This window comes from Kryptolebias marmoratus, linkage group LG3 (assembly GCF_001649575.2).
Source record: "Kryptolebias marmoratus isolate JLee-2015 linkage group LG3, ASM164957v2, whole genome shotgun sequence".
NCBI lineage: Eukaryota > Metazoa > Chordata > Actinopteri > Cyprinodontiformes > Rivulidae > Kryptolebias > Kryptolebias marmoratus.
Genome location: NC_051432.1, coordinates 22307613 through 22320340, shown reverse-complemented (window position 1 = coordinate 22320340; position 12728 = coordinate 22307613). Strand labels below are relative to the sequence as shown.

Here is a 12728-nt window from a genome sequence, read left to right as displayed (position 1 = left end):
AAACATGTGCAAGTAACATGTATATATTTATATATATCCACACACAACTGTGCATATATACATTCTACTTAAATTTACCAGCCAATCTGGATCTAGATAAAACTGTGTTTGGGTCCAGCCATGGTGCTCTAGCTTATTGTAATACAACATGTTCAGAAATCACACGAATTTAAAAAATAATTGCTTATAGTATAAATAATTAATAAAGTATATGGGTTTTTCATAATATTATTAGGTCATTAAAGCTTATTATTCTGTTTATTACTTAAACAAACTGTGAAGCAACTTTAATGTAAGTTGTGCAGAATGAAGTCTGGCGTTCTTTGCCTCAACAGTTACAGACGTTTCCTTAAATTTTACCTCCATTTTCCCAAAATATCACCAATTTTCTCTCCATCGTTCAATAGTTGCACAAAAGCAAGTCAACCCAAGCGCTGCACAGTGACACTTACTGCCAGCACTTTAGCCCCTTTTTTAGGTGAAAACAGCCTGAATTATTTTTGGCACTTAGAGCCAAACGTTCATCTTTCCCAACAGCTGCGTGAACTTTGAGCACATGTCAAATGTTTTTTTTCTGTCCATCTGAAATGATCTCATGAGAACTTGGCAGCGCTTCTGCAGAAAGTTGATTTATGGCGCTTTTTTTTCTTCACATAATAAAGTTTCAAACTTACATCCCTACATGCAGTAGCAGACTGTTGGTAGTTTTCGAATGTTGACACCCTCACCTGTTTAATATAGCAGTACTGTATGGCTGTAAATCTAAAAAAAACTGATTGTTTATTTTGTAAATGTTTTACCTGTCTTCTTTCCCCCCAAAAACTTTGAATTTACATCAAACTCTAGTTTGTACTGTTTAAATACAATATAAGTCAGTCATTGAAAATACATTGTTTTTGTTGTATTTGAGAAAACTTTCTAATTTTGTGAATTAAATTTCCATTTGGATTATGAGTCTTGTGATTGCATTGACATTAGCAGCGTCTGTAGCTGCTTAGGGCCTCCTGGCCAGCAGGGGGCCTCCAAGAGCCTCTAACTACTCACAAAAATTATGTTAACACATGGTTTATTCAACATCAGTTGTAATTAAATGAAAAAAAAAATCTGCATAGTTTGACATTTATGTTATCAGAGTGATAAGACGCATGTATGTCTGATGTATTCATTTTTGCCGCTCAAAATGGAATTGATCATTTTCTATGGTACATAAACACAATATTGATCTCAGCTTAAACTACTGAAAACCATGTCAACAACAGAAAAAAGTTCAAAATGAACACTTTATTTGAATTGATATTTATTAATAAGATAATGTGAAGTGACTCATGTGATTGTCAAAGAAATTATAACCTAGCATTCAGTCACTTTGAGGAATTTATTGTCGGCTCACTGTATTAAACTAGCTGTGTTAAATGCACAAAATTGAGCATGGTAGTGATGCTGTGATGTTTGAGTGAGCAATGGGCTTAACTAAAAGGGGGCCTCTAAATGAAATTCTGCTTACGACCTCGGGCCGGCCCTGCTTACGACGACAGAGTTAAACTTTACCGCTCTCTGTTCTGTAGCTCCTTCTTGGCTCAGAGAAACGAATATACTTCATTACATTAAGCAGCCTCTGTTTTTCAGAGTTTTCTGAGCTCCGTAAGGTGTCTTCTCGTTCAGACATACTGCTTGGGGTAAGTGTTTCAGATTCTGATGATGAGCCTTCAGATGCATAAACGAATGTCTCTTGGCTGTCGCAGCGTGGCAGCAGTTTGTGATACGCTGGTTCAGAAATATCAGAGCTGCAGCTGCATGTGCTGCCAGCACTGACAGGCAGAGGGACAAGGTGCTGTGGCAGGAAGTATCTCATCTCTGCAAAACAAAAGAAAAGAGTTTTAAAACTTAGCTTGTGTTGAATTAATTATTAATTATATTCCCAAAGGTTTTGACCCAGTCAAGGACTGAAATTCACAAACTATACCTGTCTGGATATAAGTGGACAGGTTGTCTTTCATGATGGAGTTAAAAATGATGTCAGGGTGGATGAATAAGGCTTGCTCTGGGCTGATCATGGCATCATAACAGGACAGATTCTAAATCAGTCAGAGATACTATTAAAATGAGGAAGAAGTGCCTAAAATGAACTTTATATTTAAAACATATATATAAAGCACAGACCTGCTCATTCACGCCTTGTTGAAATGCTGGCAGAGTGATCTGCAGCATCACATCCAGGATTATTTCAGATCGCAGAGCCAACATGTCTGCCTCCAGGTTCTGTGTTTCAGTGACAGGATCAGGTACACAAACAGTTCATTTTAGGCCAATAAGTAAGAAGAATTTTAAAACAAATCCAAAGTAACCAAATATGGTTTGTTTCCCTGCTTTATATGACACACCTTTAACACCTTGTCTTTGACTCTGGACAGCACTGCTGTCAGCTGAGACGATTCAATGGAGAAACACGGATATCGTGAAACTAACCTCCAAAACATCTTAGCACACATATCAGCCACCTAGAAAAAAAAAAGGAGTAATGTGAGGCATGTTATACTTAAAGGGTTGTTGCTATATTGTGTTGGAATAATTACTTTGTGTAGATCGTTCTGCGCTTTGAGCAGCAAAGGTCTCCAGGTTTCGCTGTGGACTCCCCACGTGTTCTGGAGCCACGAGCGGCCCTCTGAGCTCAACTCTAGCCTGTCCAAGCATTCCCACATCCTGGAATTGTCCGGTCCGAAGCTGCTCAGAAGCGTCAGCACCTAAAATGAGAAACAACCATGCAACAAGCAATCAGGAAGAGCAGAGAAGGGTCGCGCAACATGCTGGGACATCAAACAACAGCAAACTATTCTTGTATTTTTAAGAAAATTGGGAATGTGCCACTGCTGCCGCATTTAAGCGCCTCTTCTGAAGTGGAAACTCATAAATATGCAAGTGCATAGAAAAGAAACTTAGTCAAAAGGCAAAAATAATAATGCCTTGAGGCAAAAGATCCTTGTTTAATATATGTTACAAACAACAAGTCCTTGTTTAAAAGTCAGCAGTTCAAATTGTGTGAATTTTGAGACATTATTATTTTTCTGTTTATAGTTTCTTTTGTACCGTTTTGTTGTTTTGTTTCTGCATGATTTATGCTATTTTAACCATTTATATGTCAAACTTCATCAAATATTCAGCTCAATCGGGAATAATGTGCTTGTAGTTTGTGTAACTTTTACACTTTTCAGAATATTTACCTTAATTTTTAATAAAAACCTAATTAAAATACATTGAAATCTTTTTAAATCTTTCAAAAACAATGTTCTACTTGAGCTTATTTGCTCTATTTTTGTTTAAAATTTTAGCTACAGTTTTGCTAATTTTAGCTTCTGTTCTGCTTGTTTTAACTGATAGAATTAAGATTCAGTATCTTTGAAAAATTTCAGCAAAGTTTCAGCTGTAATATATGAATATTTAAAATATATATATAACTTGAGAACAGAGCCTTAGTTTTATGGGTTTAAATTACAGAACTGTCCAATAACAAACCTCCTCTTTAATATCTTTGGTTGATGTGTTTGGTGATGCAGCGTCTATGACATTATCACAGGTCTCCAGGAAGCATTCCCAAATAGATGCAAATCCATCACAGATGGGCACGGCCACTTCTTGCAGAGTAGGGTGGAGTCTTGGGGAAACAACATGTTGAAGGGATTGTAACACTGGCTCACACATGTCCTCTAGGATGAAAAGGTGCAGAGCAGTGAAAAATGAAAACCAAATTAAAGAGCATGGCGTTACTTTATCATGTCTGCGCTCACCGACAGACACACCAGTGATTGTGTGAGCTATGCGGTCTTGCAGCAGATTGGCTTGCTCGAGTCCTGCAGAGATCCGTTCCTCCATGTCTGATTGAAAAAGTGACAGTTCCTCCTTCAGAACCACCATGGCAGTTTTTACCTGAAGCTTCACCGTCTCATAGACCTCAGACAGCAACTGCATCACACAAGGACAGCAATTATGATGAAATGCTTCATTAAAAAAGTTTTTTTTGTCAATCATCAAAGTTCCTCACTTTGATCCAGGCTTTTCTCCTCCTGCTGCGATGTGCAGTAATCCTGGGAAACACTTCCTCCTTAAGGTAAGGTATCATTTCTTCCATCACGATGCCAATCAGCACCTTTGTGCCCAAAAATACAAAGAAAACACAAATATAAGAAGTTAGGGTGCAAATTTATACACTATAAACAACAACACAACAATTAACCTGTTTCTAAAATGTATCAACTAGTGAGAATTTTAGTATTAAGTCAACTAGTTAAAAATTTTGCACTAGATGACTAGTGCACACATTTGATTAATTATTTGTGTTGACTAGTTAGCATGTAAAGGTTTTTAATGATTACTAGTCATTGACTAGTTTGGTGCAGTAGTCAACTAGTGCATTAAAAAGCCAAACTAGTTGGGACTTTTGGGCTACTAGCATGGCAGAATGATTGATTAGTATGACTTCTGTTAAGTCCCACTGGTTGGCAAAAAAAAAGTGAACTAGTGCAACCAAATCTGTAACTAGTGCAGTGTAGATGTGAACAAGTGGGCAAAAATTATGACTGATATCAAGGAAACTGAAGAAATACACAGACTGCTTGCCATAAACATCAAACCAAATGGTAAAGCAGACCTGTGTAACACTGGCATTAAATTGGAGGATTTTACAGGAGTAAAAAATACCTCCTCTTCATCGCCGACTGAATGTGCCTCACTGTGACACTTTCCCCGGAGCTTTTTCAGAGAAGACACGGCATCCAAGAAGGCTTTTGCTTCAGGTGATTCATCACGCCAGAGCACTGATGGGCAGCAGATAAGCCACCATCATCATCAATGCATGAATATAAAGTTATATTAAATTTGTATAAAAAGCTCCAGAAACCTTTTCTACCTTGCATTTCTGCAGAACGACAGCATACCTGAGCTCTGATGTTGTGTTGCAGCTCGCAGTATGTTAGCCCACCGCGTCTGTTCCTCATATGATGCAGTGGCCAGACACACAGGGCCACTGTAGGGGTGCTGGATCAAAACAGGAAATGCAGTGGGGCAATCCCAACAAGCCAGTTTATCCCTAAACCTACCTGAGAGGTAAATGCAAAAAGTCAAACTGAGATACATGCATACAATAGATGGCATACAATGATCTGTATATTTAGCCTAAGGGCAGTAAAAAGTGTTGTGTGAGCATACCTGTGATGTGTCGGCACATGTCATACACTAACTCACGGTGCTCAGGAACAGAGGTGCAGATGTGACAGCCAGATAGTGTAAGCTCTGTCTTACAGCCCCAGCCACCTTTAAACACCTGGAACACCCAGTCACACACGTGAACACACACAAAAAGCACACATGTGGCTTTATGGCCACAATGGAAGAACCAGATGTAGGTCAAAGTACACATGGATTCACTCTTTCTTTCTTTTTTTCTTTTTTTTTTTTTTTTTACCTCTCTGGCATTTCGACTTTCCACTGCAAAACTGCTGGTGACCTGCAGGTGGCAGTATGTCCAGATCCCATCCAGGCACTGAGGCAGAGTTTCCTCTATGACAATCCCACCATGTGTTAAAACATCCTGAAACACAAGTACAACTGTTGAGTATCACGAGCACGTGTTTTTACTTTAAGATATCTTTCTCTTAAAAGAATAACAAAATAAACTGAAACCTCACAGTGTGCTGGATGTGAGGGCGGGGTTCAGTGGGCTCTGTGTGTTTCCTCCTCAGGTGGGTCAGCAGGTGAGAGCAGTAATGATGTTTGTACAGAGGAGTCAGATCATCCAGGATGTCCGCAACGCACTCTGTTCAACCAAATCGGTATATTTCAAGTTTGATAAAAAAAAAGAAAAAGGAGAGGTCAGAGGTAAATTAAAGGCCTTGAAGAAATGCACATCACCCGCCTCATGCCAGAGATTTAAAGATCATCTTCTGTTGAGAAATGGCCAAGTTGTATCTGTTTTGGTCAAATCTGGCACAATATCATGTAATACTGTGAGGCGTCACGACTCTCAGCTACCACCACATTAATTTTCAGCTAAATATCTGTAAAACTGACTGTGTTGGAGCTAATTCTGCAAGGGCTAATGGGCCATTTTGATTCGGATTGATTCCAAAAGTTAATCAATTATAAATGCACATCCTATGATTACCTAATGCAGTTTTGTTTTGTGGTTTTTGAGACATTTTAGCAACAGACACACACACTCTTTAGTCTGTGGGCGATAAGTGTGCATCAAATAGTCAAGCCTTGATTTGTCAGAAAGTGAATTCCATTAAAAACACCAATTACTGAACCAATACTGAGGTGTGGCAATTTCATGAAAAGATTGTTTTCCTTCTTGCTTTAAACGGATGAATATCAACTGATTTCCATTTTTCTTTCTTTAATTGGCTTTCTAAATCTTGTTCATCTTCAAACTGATCCAAAATAACAGGTGATGAAAATTCAAAAGATTTCTAACATTTTCCACAAATAAAGAGCTGTGTTGCAGTGTGAATATTCAAATAACTTTGAATATTTCATCGAATAATCCTCAAATTCATCACGGATGAGTCATTTGAAAAAAATCTTTTTTGTATGCTTATTACAGATTATGCCTTGAACTTTTAAAAAAATGAATTATTAACACAAAGCTTTATCCGTGGGGGCTTATAATATTCAAATAAACCTTGAGAAAAATTAGCAAAATTTCAGAAAAATAAAATAAAACACCCCTCAGAGAGTGAATCATGAGCTTGTTTTGTCACACAAGGAATGTTTTGATTTTGGATGGAAAAATAGGTAATTAAATACCACGAAACATCAAATCCATGACTGAACATAGTCACCATGTAAATGCATTAAAAATCTGTAAATACATCTTTTTAAAAAGATGTGCAAGCAAGAAACCTCAATATATTCATTATATTTTTACAAATCTATGGATGAAATAAACAAATTCAAACAAAATTTGAAACACTTTTGTCAATGAATCAATCATTTATTTGTATCTACAATAGTGGTGACCAAAGTGCCCAACAAAATCAATATATAAAAGAAAACATTTTAAAAAAGCAGGTTAAAACAGGGTAGATAAAACCAGAAGTGCCAGCAGATATTTAGGTATTAAAAGCCTGCCTGAATAAAAAGGTCCTGAGCTTTGATTTAAAAAGGCTATGTTCAGTTATAGATTGAAGATCCTTTGGAGGACACAGAAGAAGCTTGGTCATCCCAAAGTGACCTTACGATGCACAGATTTTGATGGTACTGAAAGGTGAACACTCTTCGTCAGAAGCTTACCTGAGATGAAGTTGTGTTCCTTAGAGTTAAGCTGACAGGTGAATCTCGCTCCCATTTTTCTCTCTCAGAAATCTGGCCTCCACTCACTGATTCCTCTCCTTCGTTTCCTGCTTTGCTTCACATTCTTATCCCAGCATTTATGCTGTTTATCCTCACCTCTTTTTCCACCGCTGCCCTCAACTCGCACGCCGCGTCGCTACGCCAGACTCAATAAAACTGATTTGTGTTGACAGTCGAAACTCAGGGCCAACGTGGCAAAACAACAGCAGGCACGCTGATGCCCTTATAATCCAGTTTATTTGACACAACGTTAAACAGTGGAATCAGGAAGAAGAGTGTGGTTTTATAAATGGGGAGGGCTTTTCTCAGAAATTTGTTCATGCATGTGTTAAATGATTATAGTTATATTATTAGCTTCATATGTAGCGCATCAAAGTATTACAGCTGTTGATGAAACCCCCAAGACGGTGATTAAGAAATATTCTGCTTGTGCCATTTCTTTCACTTTAAAACCTTGTCTTCACCCTTTATAAATCTTGTCATTGTCTCTTTTCTTACAGCCTCTCTGGAGTCAACTAATGCAGACTGAGGTTAAAGGTGAGGTTAAAGCTCTCATAGTCACCGTCATGTTTTATACATCTGCTAGTTTTACATTTTACTCAACCACACGGTGGATTCAAAAAGTATTCAGAGCCCATTCACCTTTGGCATTTGTGTTATGTAGCAGCTGTCACGGTTTTGGTGTTATAGTTTGTGTTTTCCTGTTTTAGATTTATGTGCAGCATCAGTATGTTTCTGGATAAATGGGAAGTTGTTTCAGTTTTTTAAATATTTCTTAGTTATCAGCTTTTCTAATACCTGTTCAGCCTGGCAGTTCGGTTCTTGATTTTTCCATACAGACTGCCCAACCCCTCACACACACACACACACACACACACACACACACATACACACAGAATGAAAAACTACATTTACATAAATATTCAGAGCCTAAGCTGAGCTGAAGCACCTTTGGCAGTCTTTAGTTTTTTTGGGGTGTGATGAAACATGCTTTGCACATCTGGACGGGAGAAATTTCTGCCATTCTTTGCAAACCCTCTCCAGCTCAGTCAAGTTGGATGGGGACTACTGATGAAGAGCTATTTTCAGTTCTTTCCAGAGATGTTTAATAGAGTCTCTGGCTGGTCTGCTCAAGAACATGGACAGAGTTGTCCCTAAGCCACTCCTATGTTGTTTTTTTCTATATTTTCTGGATCACTGTCATGTTGGAAGGTAAACTTTGGGCCCATTTTGAGGTCCTGAGCTCTGTGGAATGACTTTTCATTAAGGTATTTTGCTCCACTCAGCTTTTCCCACAACCCTAAATCTCAGCGTTGCAGCTATAAACGCTTACTTTCTGAACTGGCTACTAATTGAATGGTCATTCATCTCAACAAACTTGAATCAGAACAGAGAGAAATTCAAGTTCGTAGCCCATCTTCTACCACATCCACCTCTCTCAGGCTCATAGCACCCATTCTCTGGTGACACTAATCTAAGGTGGCACAACCCAGAATCAGCTGCTGTAATTGAGCAAACCGATGACAAAGCTGTACCATTGTGGCAGGTAATTGTGTGCAACATCAAACACAATTTTTACACCCCTCTGAACTCATTAGGTCAAGAGAGTTAACGCTCGGAGCTGCTGAGGAAAAAAAAAAAAAGAGGATTGACAGTGAAAGTCATGAACTGAGAAGATCTTTGTAGAAAACATGCCCAGACACACGCAGAGACCCCTTTTTTGTACAGGTGATGTGTTTCTTCTTGTCCCAGAGAGTGAGCCTGCATTGATGTCTCAAAATGGATGAGCGACCCAACCTGTTCCCACACACCAGCTGTTAAAGGCTTTACGAACAGGATAAAGATAATAGAGAACCGATGAATAGCAAATCAAAAAGCTAAAAGATGGGAAGGTGGAAGGTTCTGGTAACAACGTGAGTTTGTTCACAAAGAAATCTGTTAACGATATGTCACATCTCATGTTGAAAATGCCAACAATAGAGCGTTTGACCGCACAAGTCATCGATGTTTATGATTCATTGTAATCACTTCAGAAAACTGATCCAGATGTTCACAATCTGAGCAGCTCAGAGTGAAACTGGGTCCAGACTGAGGCGTTACATGTCAAGCTGACTAACTTGAATAACTTTATACTGAATCAAATAGCTTATATCTGGTAAAATGATTTCAACCTCAACACCTCAGTCCTCTGAATTGTTTCCGTGCAATAATGGTCCAAAATGCCATCAGAATCAAATTACTGCTGCACGGCTATTGTCGTGGGGAAAACAGACAAGCAGAGGCACAGTGATGAAGTTGGCCCTGGGATGTGAGATCGTACCATAAATCACACAGTCAGAGACGTCAGATTGGCACTTCAGGATGATGTATGGATACATCTGGTTGAGAAACCTCCACTTTGAGAAGACTGTAAGCTGATCTTCTGCGTGTGCAGCTTCACTTCATTTTGCACTTAACCCAGACGCAGTTGACTTCTAGGCTTATCTGAGGCGAGTGCAATGAATAAACTGATAAAAAAAAGTGGATGAGTGAGCCTCCCAGTTCCAACCTTTCCTTTCCAGGCTGGATTCGTATATATTGGGTCAACCATGAGCAAACAAGCCTCTTCTCCTGCACATTTTCCTGGGTCAGACGCTGACATTTTGCCTTCCTCGTCGCTTGAACACGAGGAGAACAAGTCCATGTTGTGTCTGGATGACTTGGAGCCCTCATTGTAAACAATGTGCTGCTGAAAGCCACGCAGGGCACAGAGGTTTTCTTACAACAGAGGCTGCAATTAATTGACTGCAAGGTAGGAATCTGGGATTCTGTTCTGCTGTAAGTGAATTGAGCAGCTTTATTTTATGAAAATAAATCCTGTTTAAAGACTAGAAACAAGCCATCAATGTGTTACTCCAATAGGAGGTGCAGAAGCCAAAATACAGTTTTTATATTACTGGTAAATAGTGACCTTTTTTAACTTGCACAGTATCTTTGTTTAAAACATTACCATTAACTATTTAAAAACCGGTTCTGTCTGATAGCAAATTATCTCATCTCTTACTGAAACTTTCAGGAAATAATCACTGGATGTACTGCGACAAACAGCGTTTTCAAGTAAAATTTACAGACATTGTGCCAAAGTTTACTGAGGTTGTAGCTCAGATTCATTCACAAAACATTCCGTTAAGGACTACTCATTAAACAAGATCTTTATTTAAAAAAACCTCAGCATTAACAACTGGAGTCCGTCCTGTTTGTCTGATGGCAAAATATCTCGGGAACCGCGAGATGGAATTTGATGAGACATCCAGAAAGTGGTCTTCAGATGTGCATCTACAACTGAATAACTTTTGGAGTTAATTCAATTTCAAATAGGCGCCACAGCTAATTAAATTTAGCCAACACAAAAACAGCTACAACTCGGTCAGATTTACAGGTATAGAGCCCAGATTTGGTGTGCGAGCAGCTGGGAGTTCACAGCACAAACTCTTAATGTGATATCTTGCAGTATTTCTTGAGACTGCAAAACGTTATTGTCTTCGAGGTTTGACTAAAGCAACTATAAGGCTGTCATTTCTCAAGCTAAGATGGTCTTTGTCTGAATCATTCTTCAAGGAATGCTAGAATTTTAATTAGCAAAGTTTTCTTCTTAATTATTCTGAGGTTTTGCTGTTACAAACTTTGCAAGTTTAACCTTCAGATCTTGTCTTTGCCTTCTCATTTGGGTTTTTCACAACATTACAGATGTAGCCAAAATGTTTTTCTTTTTTTTTTCTTCGTAGTTTTATCAAATTTAGAAAAAAAAAATAAAAGTAAATTACTAGATAGAATCAGAGAATTACCTTATTTTTCATTAAAAGGTGCATTTTTCAAATTTATCCTCAACCACTTTGACAGACTTACCAAAGGAAATTGCCTAAAATGAGCCTTTTTCTTCTTCAGAAAGCAATAAAAGAGATCAGAGGGGATCAGATATGGAGCAGCTGGCAGGAATTTACTCTTTCCCTGAAAGACACCAGCATTGCAGCTGAATGCCAACAGGAGTGTTTGAATGCTGGTATTCCAGCTACAGTAGCTTTGATGCCACAAAGCCAAACCAAACAGAGACATAAAGATGTCAAATAACAGCAGAGCTCTCAGTGGCTCAGAGTCTTACAAAATCTGAACCCTATTTTTTTTTTTTTTTTTGCCTGAACTAAAGCAGCTTTCCAATGACTCATGCATGCTTTTTCATTCACTTCCTGTAACCACATCCGGCAGATGTTTAAACAAGGAACCAGTCAAGCCTTGTTTTGTTTTATATCCCCCTGTAAATATTAATTTTCCATTCCAAAAGAGATACTGCCTCGATTTAACGTGATACGAACTGATTCGAGCTGAACCTGGAGGGATGTGTGAAGCAGTAATCAACTAAGCTGCTAATAAGTGTTTTATCTTTGAGCCACATGTGGCTCATTGGGGGAAATCTGAGCAACACACACTCACCCGAAAAACCGAGAGGAATCCTCAGACTCTGTTTAATGACGGTGCAAGGAAGCACACAGTAAATCAAAGTTATTGGTCAAACAAATATCTCTGGCTTAACGGTTAAAGTGTCAACATGTTGTGTTAAAATCCTCCATTACAAACAGTAAAATTTTACTTTGGCAGTTTGAAACAGAGGAAAAAAAGTAAAGTAAAAAGTGAAAAAATGCCACTTTGTTACTGTTTAAATGTCATGGTTGTTTATGATTTATGTCACTTGTTTTATGTTCATCTTGTTTTTGTGTTCATGTTTTAAATTCCTGAGGTATTTTCAAATTTTACACATCAGTGTAATTATAAATTCATAATTCTACAAAGAAAATGAACATAATGGTTTTTTTGTCTTTCTGTTTTTGAACACTAGGGGGAGCTGAACACATCACTAAACGGACTGAACATGAAGATGAATCACTTCTAACAGATCATTCAGATTTGTCAGCATTTATCCAGGAACAACCAGGTGCATCTAAAAAGAGTTAAAAGCGACATTAATTCACTCACGTTGTCACTAGCCTGGATTTGCTTTTGATCTTTGTTGACTCTTCTGAGGCTGAGGCCAAACTCACAGAAGAGTTGACAAAGAAGGAATTTGAGGAACTTGAAGGAGGAAAAGGAGGAGAAGATGAGGAACGGATAAACACAATAAGTCAGCTGATAAAATCTTTGGAGGAGAAAATCCAACTGACTTAAAGAGAGCAGGAGGAGAAGGAAATGAGATTTTGCAGGTGACATCAATTGATCAGTGCCTAATTGGACTGCATAAATTTGCTTTCACAGCACTACCGAGACACAATGAGCAGGCATGTGGACATAAAACAGATTTTTCAACCAAAAGAAGTGGAACTATTGGGCTTTCTGTCCATATTTATTTACTGCAG

The 12728-nt window shown here is 38.3% G+C and overlaps 1 protein-coding gene across 3 annotated transcripts; it reads right to left on the bottom strand.

The window, feature by feature from the left end:
* Positions 1–654: 654 nt before the first annotated feature.
* Positions 655–7470, bottom strand: LOC108241473 (protein Niban 1). 3 transcript variants are annotated; one of them, XM_037974842.1, is made up of 14 exons: positions 7285–7470; positions 5679–5806; positions 5456–5581; positions 5200–5314; positions 4929–5090; positions 4693–4808; positions 4037–4141; positions 3783–3957; positions 3511–3701; positions 2574–2741; positions 2382–2498; positions 2161–2259; positions 1964–2075; positions 655–1854 (listed from the first exon to the last, which is right to left on the bottom strand). In XM_037974842.1, exons 1-14 carry the CDS (start codon positions 7337–7339, stop codon positions 1538–1540), a joined length of 1986 nt encoding a protein of 661 aa, XP_037830770.1. In that variant the 5' UTR covers positions 7340–7470; the 3' UTR covers positions 655–1537. The 3 variants fall into 3 exon arrangements, with proteins under 3 accessions (XP_037830770.1, XP_017281112.1, XP_017281111.1); XM_017425623.3 differs by having other exon boundaries at positions 3795–3957; positions 7285–7469; XM_017425622.3 differs by having other exon boundaries at positions 3511–3957.
* Between the last annotated feature and the right edge of the window lie 5258 nt (positions 7471–12728).

Excerpts from the sequence above, each read along its gene's own strand:
- LOC108241473 (XM_017425622.3), bottom strand. The coding sequence starts at position 7,339 with ATGGGAGCGAGATTCACCTGTCAGCTTAACTCTAAGGAACACAACTTC. Across the intron at positions 5,315-5,455 it reads AAAGTCGAAATGCCAGAGAG|GTGTTTAAAGGTGGCTGGGG; the intron begins GTAAAAAAAAAA and ends TGGGTGTTCCAG. Across the intron at positions 5,091-5,199 it reads CATGTGCCGACACATCACAG|GTAGGTTTAGGGATAAACTG; the intron begins GTATGCTCACAC and ends TTTACCTCTCAG.